Source organism: Rhagoletis pomonella, unplaced genomic scaffold (genome assembly GCF_013731165.1).
Source record: "Rhagoletis pomonella isolate Grant_MI unplaced genomic scaffold, Rhpom_1.0 Rhpom_scaffold_00012, whole genome shotgun sequence".
Classification (NCBI taxonomy): Eukaryota; Metazoa; Arthropoda; class Insecta; order Diptera; family Tephritidae; genus Rhagoletis; species Rhagoletis pomonella.
The window spans coordinates 1,550,373-1,572,702 of NW_023458566.1; the positions used below are offsets into that span (position 1 = coordinate 1,550,373).

Here is a 22,330-nt window from a genome sequence, read left to right on the forward strand (position 1 = left end):
TTATTTTCAGAATTTTTACCAAAGTCCGTATATATTTCGGCCAACAGGGCGAAAGTATACCCATGTCATTTGTGCTGGGTTTCTATGTGAATAAGGTGGTGCAACGTTGGTGGGAGCAATATAGATTATTGCCATGGCCTGACACTTTGGCGTTATTCATCAGCGCTGCCATACCAAACTCCACTGGTGGAGTTAATGTAAGTATTTAAAAGACAATAAACTCAACGCGTTTTAAACAAATTTCAAAAAACGATCACATCCACAATCGATTATAGAACGAAACCGGACGCCTAATGCGTCGCAACATTATGCGTTATATGGTGCTTGCCTACGTGATCACGTTGCAACGCATATCGCTGCGCGTCAAACGTCGCTTCCCCACCACACAACATCTCGTGGATGCTGGTCTCATGCACGAGTCTGAATCGAAAATTTTCGATGCATTTAATGCCAAAAGTCCCATGTCCAAATACTGGATGCCATTGGTGTGGGCCACTAATATCATTAATCGGGCACGCAAGGACGGCCTGATAGCATCCGATCACATTGTGCAAACAATACTGATGGAATTGTCGGATATACGACGACGTTTGGGTGGTCTAATTGGCTACGATACGGTGTGCGTGCCGCTGGTGTATACGCAGGTGGGTGGGTAGCTTGAGCAGCCAGCCATTTGGCAATTAAGCACAATTGTAGTGTCGTTAAATTGTTTAATTAATTAATTGGATTTTTTGCTTTTTATCTTCACGTTCTTGGTTTTTTTTTTTTTTTTTTGTATATTTTATTTGTAGGTTGTGACGTTGGTGTTATATACGTATTTCATAGCTGCGCTGGTGGGCCGACAAATGTTGCCAAACATGCCCGATGCCAAAGATCCAGACTTATACTTCCCGTTCTTTACAGTGTTGCAAGTAAGTGATCATTATTGAATAGTAAATTATACTTATACTATGTATGCATAAAATTTTTAAGTTTAATAAACCTGTTAGCTTGACGGGATGTTTACGAATTGTATGTTTGCATTATAAAAACAAGTGTTTCGCGTGCGGAAAATTTCCACACTTTACAGCTATATCTGATTTATCATATAAGTGTGTAAATAAATGACGACAAATTCTAACTAGTCTTGAAGTGGTAAAATTTCCACTATTTGATAGTAAACCCCTAAGAGAGAAGCTCTTAAAACAAGCTAACCAAATGTCCAACTGTCTACCAAGCTTACGCTCTGCCAAGGCATATCCAACAAGGTTAGGTTAGGTTGATGTGGCAGACCCAACGAGGGGAACTCACTAAGACATTACTTAATTGTCCATGGTGCTACCACATTACACAAATTCTACGGACAGTAACTGGATCTAGGGATCCTGTAAGAATCCAGTGCTTAGCTCTCTTGGCTGCCCGCGTTCAACAATCGCCCAGTAGGATCTTGCAACTTTGCATGTTGGGGTGATCCCATCTGTCCAGGAGCAGGCCGCAGGTTGCCAACGGAACTTCTATGCGCTCTCTGCCCGAGGTGACGGCCTCGCGGGTGCCCTGCCTAGCCAATTCATCAGCCCTGCAATTTCCGGTGATGTCACTGTGCCATGAGCGATCCCAGCGCCATGATTGCCGCCTGGCTATCAGTGTTGACATTTGCAATCGGCTGCTTCCTCAGCCTCTCCCGTCTAGCTTCTATCGTCCCGGCAATATGTTTATTGGACCTCTACTCCTGAGACTACCTTTCTCCCATTCGTCCCATGGAGGGATGTGCGTGGAGAAGGATCCTTTTTTGTCCAGCCTCGGAACACTCTGGTCCTTTATTTCCGGCAGGAAGTGGAAGCCTTCGAGAATTGTGGAATACCCGTACGCTGGGTTGGACAGAGGCCTCATCTCTTCCTCAAGGCATTTCTGCAGCAGTAGAGTGCCATCGATGCGTATTTTACTCGTTCCTCTACATTTGGCTTCCATGATAACAAGTGAAACATCTCCTATCTTTGGTGAATAGTACGAGCTCCGTCTGCGCAGGATTGATAGTAAGTTCGCAGCTAGCAGACCAATTTCTGACCATGTTTAGGTATTCTGGCTTAAAATCAGACAGAATATTCAAAAAATTTCGTCTGGCGATTATTGACACATCATCCGCTTAGGCAACAACCTGACATTCTCTTCTTTCCAACTCGTCCAGGACGTCGTTTATCGCGACTACCCAGAAAAACGGTGAAAGGACGCTTCCCTGCGGCGTGCTTTTGCTCACTTTACGCTAATCAGAGGCATTACCCCTTTTCGCTATGACAGATCTGTCGTGCAGCATATGGGAGATGAGGCTTACTAAATAGTTCTCAACTCCGAGCTTAGTCAGGGCTCTTATTATCGCTCCAGGTAACACATTATTGAAAGCCCACTCGATGTCAAGGAAGTCACCTACTACAAAATCTTTGTTCTTAAGAGGCTCCTCTATGACTTTGACAATTGTGTGCAGGGCAGATTCCACGGAGCTACGCTTCAGTCAGGCATGCTGAGAGAGCTTCAATCGCTCTTAAGGAATCCTGTTTCTCATATGCAGCTCAATAAGTCTCGCAAAAGTTTTGAATAAGAAAAAAGAGTGACTGATTGGAATGAAGTCCCTAGGAAATACGTGAGAGCTTTTTCCTGCTTTGGGGACAAACGCAACCTTCACACTTCTCCAACCCCCGGAATATACCCTCGTTCTAGGCAACTCGCATAGATGAGAGTGAGAAAGCGAAACGAGACTTCCACAGCCTTTTGCAGCTGTACAGGAATGATGTCATCCAGTCCAGGGGACTTTAAAGAATCAATCGCCCAGAGCTGTCGGCGCTTCTCCAGTAGTTCAACGGAGGAAGTGTGGCAGACGCTCACACCAAAACCGGTAGGCTCATACGGTGCAGAATTGGCTGGGAAATGAGCGTCAAGGAGTAGCTTAAGCGATTCCTCTCCGCTCATCGCCCACTCTCCCTCTTCGTCCCTCAAGTATCCTAAGGATACGGGACTCCTTGCGAAGATTCGCCTAAATCAAGACGATTCATGACAACCTTCTACGGTTTGGCAGACGTTTCTCTATGACTCATTTTTGGCCTTTCTTATCTCGAACTTATAGATATTCAGTGCGACCTTGTAGAGTGCGCAGTCAGAGTGTTGTCCACTCTTTCTGGCTTTGTTGAAAAGGCGCCTACTCGACACTCTGAGTTCTGAGAGTTCCATCGTCAACCATTGGGTCGGACTTTGCCTGAAGGCCTACTCAGCGGGCACAAGCTTTCGATGGCGTTCCTACAGGCTGATGTGAAATTCTCCACCACAATTTGTTTTCAAAGTCCTCAAGCCGAAGAAAGCTATTCTTAAACTTTTACTTAGCATTTGTTTTTAATTTATCCAACGAGGCATATTTTTTTGTCATGACTTTCAGCAAGATTAGTTTCGAGGCTTGCTGAAAGGACAAACCGGATATACGTTAAGGGATGGTTTTCGGACGGTTGGTTGATATTTTCAATAACCCTCTCAACCTTTGTAGCTTGTTGGACACTATCAAGTCTTGGCCTGAAAACTTTTCATCTATGTACTTGGAGGAAGATAAGAAAAACATTTTTGTAATCATACCACTCACTGAAGCGCTCTCGCTATATCGGTAAAAGGGCTTATGCCTGAGTACAGGGCGGCTCATTTCTGAGGTATAGGTTCGGTCCAATAGTCTTAATTACGATTTGTATAGAAATAATATTTGGCCTGTCAGTCCCAGGATCAAGGGAAGTGCGTTCCTTAAAGGAAGGTTAATGTAGAAAAATTTACACAGAGAGAGGACAATTTCTTCAGAAATAAAGACAGAAGTTTCAACAAATGTCCGTATAGATTGGATTTATGGAGAACGTCGTGTCAGCGGTAACTTTTTTTTTTTATATTTAATATATGTATTATACGAGTAGAAAATTCCTTAATACATATTTGTGCCATTTATCCCATAAGAGATACTCTTTAATGAATAAATAACTTGCATATAGTAAGTAAGATAAAACAGAAGATAAAATCGACAATATGAAATTATATCGAAATAAAAGAAGCGTGGCAGCTCCTAGCCAAGAAACCGCTTGTTGCGAACGTGCTAGGAAAAGTATTAATGTTTTGAAATTTTATTAACGCACGCGCCGAAGCTTCGTGTCATCGTAATCAGAGTATTATTTAAATGTAAACGACTAATTTGACAGTCAGTCGTGTATTTGCATTGCATTGTTTCCAATTGTTTTACGATCAGATAAATTCGTAATACTTAATACCTAGTTTTCGTTTTGTATGTATGTATGTAAGTACGTATTTTATTTATTTTTACTTTTACTATTCAGTATGCAATTGTTGTTTAGTTGCGTTGTTAATGAAATTGAAACTTTCAAAGCTATCTTTTGGTTGCATATGTACGTAAATATGTTTGGTTGCACGTATTTCTTATATAATATTGCACATATGAAAGTAACGATTACGCGCAACCATAAGTACATATGTACGTGTGTATGTATGTATATCAACTACAAGTATATGCAGTATACCTGTATGTACCCAAGTTTTAATATTGTAAAAGTCTTGTTTGTAATTAAATATTTTGTCCAACTGTTTTAGCTTCGTTTCGTCGAATAAAATCAAATATTTTACCAAGAATTTTTTTTTTTTTTGTTATAACTGTTTGAAATCACAAATTGCTTTCTACTACTTTTAAAAGTAATGAATATTTTTTACTGAAATTCTAATTGTGCTACTTTATGGTCTTATAATAATAATAATAAGAGATTAGCGCTTACACACATGGTAGTTTTTGGCCGAGCTTCTCCTCCGATTTGAGACGTGCGCTTTAATGTTTTCAAACAAGAAGACCCAAATTAGGGATGTCGGAAAAACATAGATGCATCGAAAATATCGATGTTTTGCTTCGACGCGTCGAAAATTTTCCACTCGATGCATAAATAGTTGATATACCGATGCATCGATGTTTTTTAAAACTAACATCTCTAGTACATTGAATCGTCGTTCCAGTTTTTCAATTGTACAAAAAATAATGGTGACTTTGACCAAAAAATTTAAATATCTCCAAAAAGTTCCTTTAGAAATACAATTAGCTCAGTTGCAGTAATTTATTTCAAATTTTCCACAATTTTGCTAATAACATATTTTGTTGTGAAACATTATCTGAAAAATCCTATGCAAATCGAAATATATCGATGTACATTTCGATGCATCGAATCAAAGAAAATCATCGATGTATTTTTGCCACTGACATCCCTAACCCAAATCGAATTATGTACTTAAATAAATTAGTATGTCTCTAAAATAGAAATGTGTGCGCCTGGCACGCGCTGTGAAGTGAAACTTCTTTTGATTAATTTGATTACACAATCCTGATTCGATAATTTCGTTCTACTGAACTTAAAATACCAAGATATAACTAACCCAGTGTTGATTTTAAATTGTTCAAATTATAAATAATTTTTTTTTTGAATTGTGGTAGGGTAAAGTGAAGTGAGGTGAGGTGTGGTGAGGTGAGTTAAATTGAAGTGAGGCGAGCTAATTTTAGGTGAGTTGGGGTGTGTTGGATGAAATTAATTGCTTAGAGTTGAGTTAATCTTCAGTTTTATTTTTATTTGTATAGATATAAAGGTATTGACCTCTATCTTTATCCCTCTCCTTATTTGTATCTTTATCTTTTTTACTTTATATTATCTTTATCTTGATATAGGCTTCTGTTTATTTATTTTTTATCCTTATCTTCACCCTTGTTTTTATCTTTGTTTATATTCTTTCCTACATATCCATGTTCACTTCCACCTTTATGCCCATTTTTAGTATTTCAATTCAATTCCTTCCTTTACTTATCTTTATTTGAGTTTCAGCCTTTGGTTTTTTCTTCATACATATATTTTTTTGCCAAACATAGGGGTTGCTTCGGCACTTAAGGCCTAATTATAGCAACTTAACGTAACTTTGAGGCTGTCACTTAAATATTCCCTTAAATGGATGTTGCTTATATTTGAACAGGCAAAACTTAACGTAACTTAACGCAAGGCCCATGTCTATTTCATTTTGATTTTCAAAGTTCTAAGCTACGTTAAGTTGCCATAATCAGACCCTTACGGTCTGATCTTAATTTATAATAAATCAATGTTGTTGTCTCAAGGAGAAAATTTGTTTGTTCCAAAGTTCAATGACCTCAAGTACCCCGTTCTAGTACTTACCCTCCATACTTCAGTTCTTATCACCCTAACTTACCATCCTAATGTCAGTAAGTTAAAGCTCTCCAAAAATCGTAAAATTTTTGCTAAGGAAGTTTACTGATTATTCCAGTTCCACGTAAAAGGTGACCCCTAGGTTCGTTAAAAAAATAAATATTTCGTAATTGCCTTGCAAAAGTACTTTGGATTCAGGGGTGTACGGGGAAATTTTTTTCGTTTGCTTGTAAGGTGATAAGGTCAAATGTACATACATACACAGGAATATATGCTTGTTAAATACTATGGGCACGTTTAAGTTCCGAACGATAAGTAAGCTATTCAATAGTTCAACAAATTTTTGGCGTATAAATGACATTCAGCTATATACATATATGTATGTATATATCTAATATGTAACTACATCTGTAGGTGGATCACAATCATTCGCTTGTGCAAGAAAAAACAGAGTTAATATGGAATTTCTAATTTGGGGTTGGTTGAGCATGCGCACTCAAGTGACAGTTTAATGGATAGTAAAACTTAACAAATCAATTAAAGTAAGAGGTGGGCCTCTCATCGGTTTTTCATTTAAAATTTCTATGAAGTACCTAAAGGTAAATCAATATTTTTTTTGTTAATACATAAACGTTTACAGCCTAATATATGCACATGCCTACATACATATATACCTTTATATACTATGTACTTAAATGCAGTGATTTATTGGCAAGAGAAATTAGAGGGTTTAAAATAAATCAATACAGTAGCTCTAGACAGTGTTTTTATTTCGAGAAAATGAGATGCTGCTGATTTTAAAGCTTAGGCTTTATGTTAAGCCAAGCCAGCCCCTTCGAGATTATTTTGTAGTGTTAGTGTTATTTTGGATAGTGGTCAGAACATATGTATGTGGATATTTTTGGATCCGACACTATACTTTCCATCGGCCTGTATCAGGTTCAAACTTAAAGAGGGTTTGAAGTCTTCTAAGAAACTTGCCATAGACGAGGGGGTACACTTAGACCATAGTAGATAAAGGGATGCTATGCCCAAGCTTAGGTTACTCAGAGGGTACCTGACTATCTGCGCTCTCACATGTGCCTGAGCAGGGAGACGGAATATCGACATTAACTTGCAGACGAAGAAGCAATCTGGTGCTGTTGGCATTTATTTAGGAAGCTGATAGTATCATGGGCTGTCAGGATTAGGGACTTGTTATAGATATACAAAAAATATTCTAATTTTCACAACCAAGAATTTCCAAAAGGAGTTGGGCTTCTGATGCAAATCTCTTCAACTTACCGTTTAAAGTATTAGATATTTATTGTGATCTTTAAAAGTAAAACTATTTTTATGAACTTTTTTTTCAGTTTGTCTTCTATGTTGGCTGGCTTAAAGTCGCTGAGGTGTTAATTAATCCTTTCGGTGAAGATGATGATGACATCGAATTGAATTGGCTTATTGATCGGCACATAAAGGTGAGTAATGAACTTGTGTATAGAATTGAGTGGTAATTATAACACAGTTCAACAATAAAAAAAATATTCTAGTAACGAGATATCATTAGTGGTTCATTATAAGATGTAAACAAACAACACAATAGATGATTAGACAATAAGTAGATGATCTTGTAACCGGAAAATTGTATCCAGCGCGAATAGACCTGTAACAGGTTTGTCCATTAATCGTTGTGGTCAAGCTCAACTAACGGTAGGGATAGAGGTAGGATAGTGCTGGCATTTGAAGAGGTGACAGTCATTGATGATACTGCCATCGAGTCTGGACCGCGCTCATTTATAGGACGCGCCTGGGCGGCGGCTCCTCCTCGAGCAAGGGTCCGTTAAGTTTGCTCACGTCTGTGATATCCCACAAGAAACTGATCGCTGAGGATTTTGTTATGTTCCCTTACGAAAAGCATTTGGTCCTTTGAGCTGTCCAGGTGGTGCTCAGGCGACATTAGGCGACCTGTCGCCGTCCGGAGTGCAGCGTTCTGACAAGTCTGCAGCTTCTTCCACTGCACTTCGGCGACCAAACAGGCGACACATAGTTCAGAAACGGCCGGCCAATTTCCATGTATGCTGCCAGTAACGTTTAGTTGTCTTTGCCTAAGGTACTCCCGGGGAACGACTTCAGGACCTTGTTGCGGTTCTGTACTTTGTTGACCACTGCGGTTATGTGCGCGTAAAAGGCGAGCAGGCTATCAAAGCCTGTTTAAATTTAAAATGGCACAATTTTGTTCGAAGAATCACTATGGAAGAGAGGTACCAAAAAAGATGGAATCAGCTTATGATGGCTGACTACTGATCGGGGATTATACGTGGCTGTTCCATCAGTTCTTGATGTGAATTTGTGTATTTCTGTACAAGTCAAAACCTAAAAAACTACACGTAGGAAACATTTATGTAAGCAGTATAAGATCCTAACTGGAACAAGAATTGTAGCTCCTTTTTCCTTGTATTTTATATGGGGAAAAAAGAACTTTTTGTAGAAATGGTATAGAGTAGTTAAAAATCAATATTTTTCTACCAGAAAACTCTGTTTATCTGCAGGATATTCCCAATAATAATACCAAATTGTTTATTTAACCATTTTTTCATTGAGAACCAGAGTTTTCCGATCGAAAAATATTCACTTTCAAGAATTCTATACCATTTATACGAAAAAATTTATTTTTCTCATATAAAAATACATGAAAAACTTTGAGCACTTTGAGCGGTATATTTTTTATCGATGTAGAACAATCCTAGGGGTGAGAGCATTATAATTCCGACTTTACTGTTTTTGGACCACCCTAATGTACATGCATTAGCAAACGTAAATATAGTAATAGAGTATAGAATTTCGTTTTAAAACGGCTTCCATCTATTCTTAAATAAACTACGTCGATTTTTAAGATCTCACATTATTTTTATGTGAAACGTGCTTAAGATATCAAATAAACATATACATATACATATGTATGTACATACATAAATATGTATGCATACTTATAAACATGTGTATACTTAATACGTAACTATGTACATATATTTGTAAAACCATATTTGCGGTATTTGAATTTGTTAGGTGAATAGAGTTTTAACAAAGTACAGGTGATGCTCTTATCAATACTAGTATAGATGGGGCGTTCCACACCAAAATGGACGGAGTTCACACTTCATGTGTTTGATTTGTTTGAAATTTTTTGGGTTGATGGATAAACATAAATAATAAATAAGTATGAAATTTGAGCTTGATTAATACATTTTTAAAAACTTTACAGCACAAAAACAAAAACAAATCGATTTGATAGTTTTCGAAATATCTCGAGAACGGGGCGACGAAACAATTTGAAAAAATCACACATGCACACATCAAGATTCTTTATGAAAAGTAATATTTAAAAAATTTTTTTTTTTTTTTTTAATTTTTCACATGCAAATTTTTTGATAAAAAAAATTATTTTTTGAAAATACGCCATCTCAAAAAAAAATTTGTAAATCACAATAGAAGCTCTGCGCAATATTTAAGTATAGTATCACGTGGTGCACTCTACAATAATTTGAGTTATGGATTTTTTTACACCAATTTGAGTAAAATGAGTACATTACAAACTTAAAATTAAAAAAAAAAAAATTTTGTAAATTTTTTCGAGTATGCAGTTTTGTAGCCAATTAATATAATAAAGTGCAAGTTTTAAGCTACTGCAAAATTGCGTTGATTTTTAATATTTTTGCACTTTTTTCTTATGTAATAAAATGCGCAAACCCCTTTTCAAAGAACACTTAAAACAATTTTTTCGATCGCTCAAAATTAAATAGGAATTATTTCCGTTGAGCAAAAAATTCAAAATCATAAAATAATCACTATTTGTGATCGAAAAAATATAAATCAAATAGTAATTATTGAGCCGCTGAGCCAACAAATTAAACTCAATAATAATATTTATTATTTTTAAGCGAAAAAATAAAAATCGTAAAACAATGATTAATTGCTGATTTAAATTATTTTACTAATAATGACTAATATTATAAAATCTAAAAAGGTAAAAAATCGGTCAACTACTTATAAAACTTAAGATGGTGAGATACTAAGTACGCTTTATCAAAGTCAAAGACACGCACGTGCAAGGAAATAAAACAAAAAATATAGAAATCCAAATTTACACAGGTGAACAAAGAAAAACGGACAACACGTTCGCCAATGAACTGGTTTTTATACCAAACAATTAAAGTGGTACTAGACATACAAACATACATATACACACACATGTATGTATGTGAGTATGTATTTGCATGCCATTGAATGTGTATGGAATATAAAAAATTACCTGTGTGCAAAAATACAAATCTACTTATGTAAGTTCGCATTTAAAGATTTGCAAAAATTCGATTGACAACAAAGGCGCATGCGCGAATATCTGCCGAGACAAGTGCATATGTATATACATTCGAATGTAAACAAGCACTTCGTAAATAGAAAAAGCAAAGATGCAGAATCACACTCACAAAATTATAAAAGTACTACCAAAAATACCTTGAATAAGCTTGTGAACGTGAAGTAGGCGATCGAGCGGCGCAAACTGGTTTAAATACTTATGCACATAAAAAGTTACATAAATAGGAGATACATACATACATACATATGTATAATATAAATGATATATAAAAATGGTTAGAAGTGCCTAAAAAAAGACAGATGTACAGAGCCGAACAAATGTTTCTGGTAGCGTGCCAGGCATTTGACCAGCTGGTTCGCAATAATGCTGAGCCAATTCGTTAGAAAACATTAGACGACGCCACATTAGGCATCCAAAAGCTAGGCAGTTTAGGAGGAAGTGTTGATATGATTCCAACTCGCCGTCCACCAAGCAGCGACGATAGTAAGGATGCATTATGAAATTTATTCTCACCCACCCATGTGGGTGATTTGTGAGCCTAAGAAGATGCCTTGTGGTGGTAATTTTGTGAGCCTAAGAAGATGCCTTGATCGCTTCCGGTCCACCCTCTGGCGTAAACTTGTACATGCCCTGGTTTCCGCGCAGCGATCGCTGAGTTCACACGAGGCGTACTTTCTAGAAGTAGTCCACACCTAGCCAAAGGCACAACCGTTCTCTGTTTTCTCGGTTAGACTCACCTGAGAGTGTCCTTCCAGGCCATCTCATCCGCCAAGCAGTTTTCAGAAAAATCCGTGTGACCTAGCATCGATATACAAAAGTACATACGTCCGACAAGAAAACTGCCGCAACCGAAACAGAGGCAGAGACATTTCACAATTATGTAGCTTTGAACGCACCCTGAGCGAGTCCAAAGTCCTGATTGCAGTATGTCTGATCAGAGTGAATAATTAACTCCCTTGTGGAAGTCGGAACAATCAGCAGCCAATCGACTGTTTTTTAATGGAAGCTACCTGCATCTAGAAAGCAATACAGTGATCTGGAAGACCTAATTTAAGGTTTATCTAGTGTTCTCTTCAAAAGACCACCTCACCAACACTTCCGTCAAGATCGCGACCATGTGCTACCTCCTGTAGATATCTACCTCCCACATTCCACCTATTTTTAAGTGATTTAAATAAGACATAGTTGGTGCAGACCTACACGAAACCCACAGAAATATTAGAGTATCCATATGCTGATACAGTTTTAAGCACCCAATGTTCCCAAGTTTGACTGCAGCCTTTTTTGGCTAGAGTAGTTTTCTTAAGTGCGCCAGACGCGTGCTCCACAAAACACTATGAGCTACATTAAGGATTCATAGAGCATGGGAAATATCTGTACAGAGAGCCCCTCTTCGGGACCATGTGAATTTTAAATCCCGTTTGACGCGTGAGTATAGTAATCGGAGCCTATTGTGTTGTATATGTTACCTGCCAAACCCGATCTTGGGACAAACTAGCTTTTCCTCGGCTAAACTAGCTCCAACTAAGTAGATCCGATTCATCCATCCAACGCGGAATCAAGTTGTACGCGACAATATTGTGGACTGCGTAGCTGGAGTTTTACTGATGAGGGTTATTTTTTTGAATTAAATTTTTTTTTAGCCAAGTGAGCCACACTTTTTTCGGCACAGTTTAATTTGAATTTCACAGAACAGTAGTAGCTATTGCAAATTTTTCGATAAAGTAAAAGGATACCCTTTTTTCTGAAATTCGAAGAACATTCTTTCAATGAACTATGTACATACATACGTATGTATAGTAGAACTTTGATTGCAGTCGCAAAACTTATCACAGAACGTGACAATTTTAAAATAGCCTATCGAAAGCAACAAATACCATACTAAGATGCTTTTCACAACAATAAATAAAATATGTCAATTAAAATATTTTTATGAACTACATACATAGGTACTTATATATAGCGACTCAAAGAAGTGACCAAGTACTGATTTTTTATATGTTCACAATAGTTTTCTAATTAAATTTTTTTGTTATTTTTTTAAGAAAATATTGTGTTCGATAAATCAAAGTTTATAAAAATATATTAAAATTGAACAAACTTCATACTTTTTAATCGGAATCTTTAGAACATTTTTGGGTATGCAGGTTTATAGCCAACGAAAATTGAGTGAATGAAGTACAAGTTTTAAGCGGCTACATAACAGCGTTGATTTTTTAAATTTTGTTTTTGTGACCGTTTTTTTTTTACCTAAGTGCAGTTTATAAAAACTGGTATTGAATTTTCGCAATTTATTGCGAACGGTCTTCAGCATTTTATTTCATAACAAAAACATGCTTATGTGGAAAAAAGTGGAAAACTCCGTCAGCGAACAAAAAAATTATTCAAAATCAACATGACTTTTTAGCTGCTTGGAACTTGAACTTCATTATACGGTATTCACACGAGCTGTTTTTACAGACAATTTTAGAAGCGATTAGTTGAGTCGAAATTGGCCGCCTTCTTGCAATACGTAAGCTTCAAGTTGTAGGTAATTTTCGTAAAATAATTTTATTATCTAGATCTCTACCTCTACCCCTGTTCATTCTAATTACATTTATGTTATACTGTTTTCCTTCCTTCCTTTCCTTATGTTATACAGTTTTCTTCATTCATCCAACAATATATCGATACCAAAACTGATAAAAATATCGATGACAAATTCGATAAAAATTTCGTTAGCAAAATCGATAATATAATTGGTGGCAAAATCGATTAGAAAATTGATAAAAATATCGATTACAAAATCGATAATAATATTGATAGCAAAATCAATAAAAATGTCGATAACAAAATCGATAAATAATTGATAAAAATTACGATAACAAAAGCGATAAAAATATCGATAACAAAATCGATAGATAATCGATAACAAAATCGATAAATAATCAATAACAAAATTGAAAAAATAATAGATAAAAAAATCCATAACAAAGTCGATGACAAATTCGATATAAATTTCGATAGAAAATCGATAATAATATTGGTAGGAAAATCGATAAAAATGTAGTTAAAAAAATCGATAAAAAATCTATTATTATATTTATAAGTCCCGAGAAACCCGGAAATCTCTAACATCGCACAATAGTTACCAGATTGAGTCTCTGTGTCTCTATCTACATATATCCTTTTCTCTATAATTACCTCTTAAAGCACCACAAATAATTGTTTTTTTTTTTTTTTTAATGTGAATTGCATTAAGAATCATGCCATCAGCTGCTTTTCTTAATGGCAAATAGTTACTAGTAAAAATTTATCCAGTAAAAATCCAGTAAAACCTGCAAGTTCAGCTGTCATTTTTGTTCTCTCAATTTCAAATCAGTAAAATTATTACTGGATTTTACTGTATAATGCGTACGAAAACAGGCGTAATGGAAATTATATTTTGAGCTGTTTTTTTTCGATTAAAGGCGCTGTACGAAATCGATACGTTGCCTGAATCTAATATAATTTACTAAAATTGCAATAGTTTTTCTCTTTTTAAATCGATTTGTAAAAAATTGTGGGTCTATATTCTTTGAAAATCGCTTAAGCTTTAACGTCACATGAAAACAAAGACAAGAAGGAAGGTTGTTCCTTTTGGTTGTAATTTACAGAAGAACGGTGATGCGACTTAAAATTGTGCCCGATTTCTCCCATAAATTTACAGATAATTCTTAAACTGATAATTTGATGGGAAAATATTATATAGCGGAGTGACACAATCTTTTATGGCCTTTAAGGTGGTGGAAAGGTTTTGCGGTCAGATATGTAGAACTGTAGATTCTTAGAAAAAATTTAAAACGTGACTTTCTTAGTTTGAAAACAAAAACCGATAATTAGGCAAAATCTCAAAATCCAGTAGATTTTTTTACATTTTTGGTTCAATACCTTAAACTGTATGTTTCAAAAAATAAAATAAAAAATAAAAACTCGTCTCAAACTTTCGTTGGTTAAATGACTGACTAACTGACATTTCTGTAGGCGCACTCTCATGCATAAGCCATATTAGGAGCTTAACGAATGTTGTTATATAATAATTGTAATAAACAATTGACTTAAGTATTATGCACACGCAGTAGTAGAAAACACTTAGCTCTACTTATTGAGTTAAGTTGATAACATGTCTACATGAATAAATTATGTATATAGCGCCAAAAGCGAATTGAAATTACTTGCGCTCGAAATACTTGCAAATCATTGAAGTGGTTATTTTCACTAAAGCCAAACATTTTGCATGAATTTTGTTTTGCTCAATTGTGTATCTGCATTTTATTTATGCTTTTTTGTCAATAAGTGTTGATTGAATTTATGGCAATGAATCTTAATGAAAGTAAACGTTCATTCGCGTCTACGCTTGATCGTTATCATAGTTTTCGAAAAGCTATTATTAGATTTAAGTAGCTGAAATTTAATTGCTTTTGGAAACTTCTTCTTTCTTGTAAAGATGTTATCAACCCAAATTTTTTTCATGTAAAAATGCGGTTTTGCGCCAGGTTTGACACCCGCTCGTAAGAACTAATTTCAATGAAACCGCAAAAAATCGCGGATGAAACCTCCTTAATTTTTTTTTTTTAACCACCATGGCGAACGTTTAATAAACTCCGATTCGAGGGTATGTACCTGGTTTATAAGGACCCGTAATGTTAAAAATGCCCCTGCCTGGCTGATTGATGTCCTCGGCTAAGGTATACGATGCACGGAACAAGCCAAGAAGTTGCCTTGCGACGCACTATAGGCCAAATTGTATTTTCTCTGTTAAAGGAAAACATATACGAAGATTTTAGACTAAGACTACGAGATCGCAAAATTTTATTTAATCCTTCCTGTTGCAGTTTTGCGAAACCCATTTTTTAACTTAATTTCATTTACTTTTTCTAGGCCGCCTACATGATCGTCGATGAAATGCACGAGGAGCACCCAGAATTGTTGCGCGATCAATATTGGGAATGCGTGGTGCCAAAGGAGTTGCCATATACGGTCGCCTCAGAGCACTACCGCCGCGAAGAGCCCAAAGGTTCAGCAGAGAACTACAAAATAAAGAAAGAGGATGCCATGTATGCGAATATAGTGCCTGGTGGCGCAAAACGGGGGCAAGTCGATGACGTTTACGCGGATTATGTGAGTTAAAGGAATAATTTTCCTTGCCTAAAAATATGTGTATCTATATGTATGAATGTATGTATGTATGTATGTATTTTATGCTTGCCACAGGAGAGTGTTGATACACCGATGGTGGATCGCCGCAAAAATAATTGGCTGGTGCGACAACTTTCACGCATGGGTTCCATACGTAGTCAATCGACCGCCTATTCATCGAGTGGCATGGCATTCAATCGTAATCGCCTTAATTCCGTTTACTCAAGTCCCGAGTCTGGCATGCCGGTCAACATATTACAACAACAATCGATGCAGCAACAAACGATGCAGCAACAGCATGGTGTACAAGCCACGCAAATGCAATCGAAACCAAGTTTCTATGGAAAATTTGTTAATCGTAAATCGCAACGCGCGCAAAAGCAACTGATTAAGCAAAGTAAGTTGGTGCGATTGCAACATTTAGTTAAATATTTTTTGTTTATTACTATTCGTGTGATTTACATCTATATTTTTCATTTTTGTTCCATTTATTTTCACCATACACCTAATCTACACTCACACCACAATTTACGCCCCAGATTCCAAGCTAAACGGCCTCAATGCGAGCATTCCCAAAGCACGTCCACGCATTCCCACACCCGATGTTACCAAAGAGTCTGGTGAAAAAGATTTGAATGGTAAGTTCATTAACGGTACACCATTTGCTTTAGCACACCCACTCAAAATTCAATTGCACCCATAGCCACGAAAACTGTCATTATGACATCACAGTTGAGCACCCCAACCTCCATGTATCCGTACACGAGCACGAACAATCAGGATGGACCCGTTTTGGGCACACTCTTGTTATCGCCCATTAAAGAAATGGATAGCTCATCTTCGAATAACACTCTGATTCCAGGGCATCCGACGACAACGGCGCTGGCACAAGCCGTACTGCCGGCCAATCTGAAGGATGTGAACTTTGGTGTTGTCTCACGTAAGTCACTGCAACTGAACGCTCCTACTGCATTTACACTCATTTTTATAAAACAAAATTCTTGCTTTTTATTTGTAGCGCCAGTTACCACTAACATCACTACACTTTCCTTCCCATTCACGGTGACCACCAGTTCCGCGGATACAATACCCGCTGGCACATTAAATATTTTGCCTTTGGGTGGTACACAATTGCCGACCATAACCACCAGCGCCGCCGGCAGTGGTTTTGATGCCAACGATCTCATTACTAAAATTCCTGTCTCATTGGCAATACAGCACTCCTCTTCGATGCGTTCCATCAACGACTTTAGCGGCAATGAAAATGTGGATGTGCCGCACAGTTACAATGACAACACTGGATCTGCGGGCAATGGTGGTAGTGCTGGCGGCGGTGGTGGCTTGGTAGCCACAACAAATAATGCCATGCTCACCCTCAAGCCATTGAATAGTGGTGCCAATATTTCGCGCAATAACAGCTTTAGTGCCAATTTAAACATAAATCTGCAGGATTCCTATATACTGGAGCGTAATTCATCGGTGCGTTCAGCGGCTGAGCCGACGAGCAATGGCGCCGCCGAAGGCACAGCATCAGCGCGCCAAACACACGGGGAGGGCGCTTTGACAAAACGCACACCCGAGCCTGCCAAGGGCACTAAGGAGGTGTATGTGTAGAGCCGTTAATTATCGAATAATCGAAAGGAAGGCAGGGCTCTACTACATATGTAGGCAATGAAGAGTGGCACTTTAGAAGTCGATTTAATTTAATTATTGTTAAGGGATTCACAAGGTGTCATAATGAGTCCATATGCCATAGATTAGGTTAGAGTTGCGGCAAAAAATTTAAAAACTATGCTAAAATGAATCAAATTTTTGTTGATGGCAGAGTCAACCTTAGTATATATTTGGGGGTTTTTGAGACAGATCTTGCAGTTAAGAAAATTCATATACTCCACAGCGTTTTCTCTGTATATATTTACGATTCGGGGTGAGGTCCGGCTCTCATTTCCGGGGTTGAGATGACCGGTTTCCAAACTAAATCTACTTTGAACTCACACTAACTACATTTAAAGTAATTTCACGTTTCTTAACCAGAGTCCACTTTGTTGTAAAAGGTGTGACCACCCGCACTTTTAAGGATATTGCGGTCCGAGACGACGGTGGCGTAAACTATTTTGCCTAAAGCAGCCTTGAGCGATTGCAAATACTTTTGCCTGTTAATTGCACTTGCAAAGTAAGGAACATGGATTTAGCTTCTTAATCACAGGTTTTCTGAACAAACACCTGCTTCAAATCCATAAATGTGATATATCCCGTCGGAGGTACATATCTACCTTCCCATCTCAGTCGGCTCTCGGTGAGCTAAGGAGCAATTATTATGCTATGCGCGATGGCTTTTTCTGTTCCTAAGTAAGTGACTTGCAGCCTACACTGAAGCGGTGTACGTTATGTCTGGGTGTAAAGGAATAGGTTTGAGGGCATTCGTAGGGAACTTCTCATTGCCCTGTAGGACGGACACAGCTACATGTATCTGAATGTGCTGAAGCCTACCTACTTTAACATGACCAGTGGTTTCATAAGTGTCGTCCGGCAGACCAGGTAACCCATAGATCGAACGTTAGTACAACTGCCGGTTACTATTATATTGTATGTCATAAATTTGTTACCTATCCCAGTACACCAGTTTTAGTGATGAACAGTCAGAGTTAATCAGGAAGATATCTAACGGGTGATTTTTTTGAGGTTAGGATTTTCATGCATTAGTATTTGACAGATCACGTGGGATTTCAGACATGGTGTCAAAGAGAAAGATGCTCAGTATGCTTTGACATTTCATCATGAATAGACTTACTAACGAGCAACGCTTGCAAATCATTGAATTTTATTACCAAAAAAAGTTGGCAGAAAATCCGCTTTTTTATCGACAAATTTTGTTCAGCGATGAGGCTCATTTCTGGTTGAATGGCTTCGTAAATAAGCAAAATTGCCGCATTTGGAGTGAAGAGCAACCAGAAGCCGTTCAAGAACTGCCCATGCATCCCGAAAAATGCACTGTTTGGTGTGGTTTGTACGCTGGTGGAATCATTGGACCGTATTTTTTTCAAAGATGCTGTTGGACGCAACGTTACGGTGAATGGCGATCGCTATCGTTCGATGCTAACAAACTTTTTGTTGCCAAAAATGGAAGAACTGAACTTGGTTGACATGTGGTTTCAACAAGATGGCGCTACATGCCACACAGCTCGCGATTCTATGGCCATTTTGTGGGAAAACTTCGGAGAACAATTCATCTCAAGAAATGGACCGGTAAGTTGGCCACCAAGATCATGCGATTTGACGCCTTTAGACTATTTTTTGTGGGGCTACGTCAAGTCTAAAGTCTACAGAAATAAGCCAGCAACTATTCCAGCTTTGGAAGACAACATTTCCGAAGAAATTCGGGCTATTCCGGCCGAAATGCTCGAAAAAGTTGCCCAAAATTGGACTTTCCGAATGGACCACCTAAGACGCAGCCGCGGTCAACATTTAAATGAAATTATCTTCAAAAAGTAAATGTCATGGACCAATCTAACGTTTCAAATAAAGAACCGATGAGATTTTGCAAATTTTATGCGTTTTTTTTAAAAAAAAAGGTATCAAGCTCTTAAAAAATCACCCGTTATTACTAAAGATATTATAAATGTTTGTACTAGAAGGTCTTCTGACGTCTTGGAGTACTGGAGCAGACTATTTATATGGATGAAAAATTTCGTAGCATCTACAAAACGTTTTTGATCGTTTGAATATTCGAAACATTAGGACAATACGACTGTTTTGGCAAAACGACAATTATGACAGCTTGTGAATGCCCCAAAATAGTTCTTTGAATGAAATTAGTGCTAAAATATTTACAAAAATGTTATAACTTAGTTAGCTATTATTTAATTATGTTTTGAAATCGAAAATATTTGTGGAAACTTAAAAAATTGTATATTAAGTACAAATTAAAAAAGTTTATATGAACATATATACATAATTGTTAATTTTTTTTTACAGAAATGCTACTAAAATTAAATGGAAAATTTTAATACGGTTTCATAAAAAAAAATAAATTTTTAAAAAGTTATAGTTGGTAGAAAAAGATATTTAGAACCAGAACGATTTTTAGAAAACATATACATATGTATGTATTTATACACAAAACTCGTACTTCATAGCTACAGAATACACTGGCGGCAGAAATAATAGACTCGTCGTACTTTTAAGAATTTTGGCTATATTTATTTAGTTAATTATATGTCTAATATTTTTTCATAAAAGCCTAGGAGTTATGTAACAAACGTCATATAAATCCGATTTCAAACTTTGAACAAAAATTATAAAAATTCGACAAATTTTCACCAAATTTTCAAACTTTTTATTTAGAATTTTTAGAAAATTGTCACAAATCAACGGTATTTTCTAGCCACTTGAAACTTGCACTTTATTATACTAAAATTGAATGGGCTACAAAACTGCATACCAAACATTTTTCTAAAAACTCTGAATAAAAAGTTTAAAAATTTGACGAATTTTTTTATAAAGTTTGAAAAGGGGATTTATATGGTGCCTGTTGTATAGCTAGCCAGGCTTTTATAAAAAAACATTAAACATAAAATATTATTGGTGGTATAATAGCCAAAACTCTTCAAAGTTAGTTGTTTTAATAACCTATCTGTTATATACAAAAACTAGTTTTATTATGTTTTCATAACCACATCATGCACGAACAGCTCAATGGATGTGTTTAATTCTTTTTTGAATTCTACTAGAGGTTTTCTGTAGGTTTGTGGTAAAAAAATTTGAAATATAGGTTTGCCAGATATTTGAAAATTCAAAATTATTTAAAGGTCAATAAAATACAGAGGTGTGCCGCTAAACATATGTTTATTCGACTGTTCCATAAAACCAAAGTTGTTTTTTTTTAACAACCCAAATAAAATTTTATGCAATTCGGACCACGGCAACCCTAAAAGTTAATAGAATAATCTTTGTGCAGTTCGCATACTCGTTTTACTTCTATATTTTGCGCAGTGTTACTATACTCCTTACAGAATTAGAGCATAATATTTAGTAAATCTGCGTTTTTTATTTTTTACTAGGTAGTCAGGATTTTTTCCAAAGCACTATAAATTATAACTTATTTCCAAAAGTTTACACAAAATATGGATATGTGAGTATCAATTGAAAAAATCTCATTTAAAAATATTATCCTTCAAGATTTTTAATTTTGGAGGCATTTTGAAGAATCTAACTTTAACTTAAATCCTATAAATCTATAAAAGAATATTTAAGTTTAAAAATTACAGAAGATATTTTCATTTAATATTTTTTCGATGTCCTTGGGAGAATCCTATTAAAAATTTAAAGATGCAGATTTACTAGAAATGCGTTCAAATATGGGGAATATATAAAATTTTTCGCATTTTCAAAAGTTTTATTAACTAAAAGTTAACTAAAAGTCGGCACGGGTTATCCTTATCCTACAGCCATAAAACTTCATATATGCATATCGAGGGCTTTCATATTCAATACAACCTATCTGCAATTTTCACAAAAAGTACTTTCTGATGTTAGAACCCATGACTGATGTTACTTTTAACAAGTTAAAAATTAACGTCATTGATGACAGTTTACTCTTAGATGAATTTTCATATCACAAACTAATTTTTCTGACAATTGCAGTTAGGTTATGTTGAGTATAAGCCCTCGATATGCCATTTAGGCTAAAAAGCACAAATAGAGAGCGTATGCAAATAAAAATTTGCAAACAAACTTTTTTACATACATATATTCTTGGGACAGTCCAAAGTACATACTGACTTTAGAGCCTCTCGTTTTCCACTTTTCGCTTAAAAGAAAAGCTAAAACTTTTTTCGAAATATCATAGATACAAAATTGTATTTAGTTTATGAAATATGTATGTATAATTTTAAACATAAATTAGTTAGGTACATGCATATGTATGTTTGTATATTCCTTCATAGGTACCCATTTATATTCATGTGTATGTATGTATGTATGTAAATATGTGTACTGAATCTCTAAATGAATCTAGAACCGAATGTAATTTTTTGTGATATTTATCATATTTATATACTTACTTCAATTTATACATATCTATATACATATATGTGCATATGTATTTAAGCCGATGAACTAATAAAATAAAATATGTAGGTACCATTTATCCATATTTGTATTTGTAATGTTTGTATAATTGTTGATCGACTTGTATGTTATTGATTTTGTTTAGCCATACGTATATATATTAGGAAAAGTAGATATCCAAATAATTTTATTTGATAGCTATATTAATAAAAAAAATACTATTGTTGTATAAAAATATATTTATGTACATACTGATCTAATGTATACTTCATAAATATTATTAAAATTTTAATTTGTTTATTGTAATAATTTTATAAACATAAGTAAAAAGTGGTATTATAAAGATACTTAGCTTAAAGAAACGCATCATTACTCCTTTTTATTGTAGTGGTATTCTGAACGATTTTCGGTAAACTTTTCAGCTGGAAATTTGCGATGGAGTGCTTTAATTTTACTGTTTGAAAGCCTAGCAATCCCTAATCAATTTTGTTTTTAATAAAAACAAAGCAAGCCTTTCAGGTACAAATCATTTCTGTGCCAGGGTATA

At 35.9% G+C, this 22,330-nt stretch overlaps 2 protein-coding genes across 2 annotated transcripts in view; both read left to right on the forward strand.

The window, feature by feature from the left end:
• Positions 1-22,330, forward strand: part of LOC118747516 (bestrophin-2-like) — a gene marked incomplete at its 3' end in the record, with an annotated part of 59,128 nt that overhangs the window by 32,315 nt on the left and 4,483 nt on the right. The window lies entirely within an intron of this gene.
• LOC118747667 lies at positions 17-18,372 on the forward strand. The gene is made up of 9 exons (XM_036481726.1): positions 17-197; positions 276-644; positions 792-911; positions 7,550-7,657; positions 15,457-15,696; positions 15,790-16,111; positions 16,254-16,352; positions 16,418-16,654; positions 16,733-18,372. The coding sequence occupies exons 1-9, from the start codon at positions 63-65 to the stop codon at positions 17,326-17,328; spliced, it is 2,226 nt and encodes a 741-aa protein (XP_036337619.1). The 5' UTR covers positions 17-62; the 3' UTR covers positions 17,329-18,372.

What these genes read in the sequence shown, in the direction of transcription:
- LOC118747667 (XM_036481726.1), top strand. Translation starts at nt 63, where the DNA reads ATGTCATTTGTGCTGGGTTTCTATGTGAATAAGGTGGTGCAACGTTGG. An exon ending in TTATTGATCGGCACATAAAG is followed by an intron (nt 7,658 to 15,456) that starts GTGAGTAATGAA and finishes TACTTTTTCTAG; the next exon opens with GCCGCCTACATGATCGTCGA. An exon ending in ATGACGTTTACGCGGATTAT is followed by an intron (nt 15,697 to 15,789) that starts GTGAGTTAAAGG and finishes TGCTTGCCACAG; the next exon opens with GAGAGTGTTGATACACCGAT.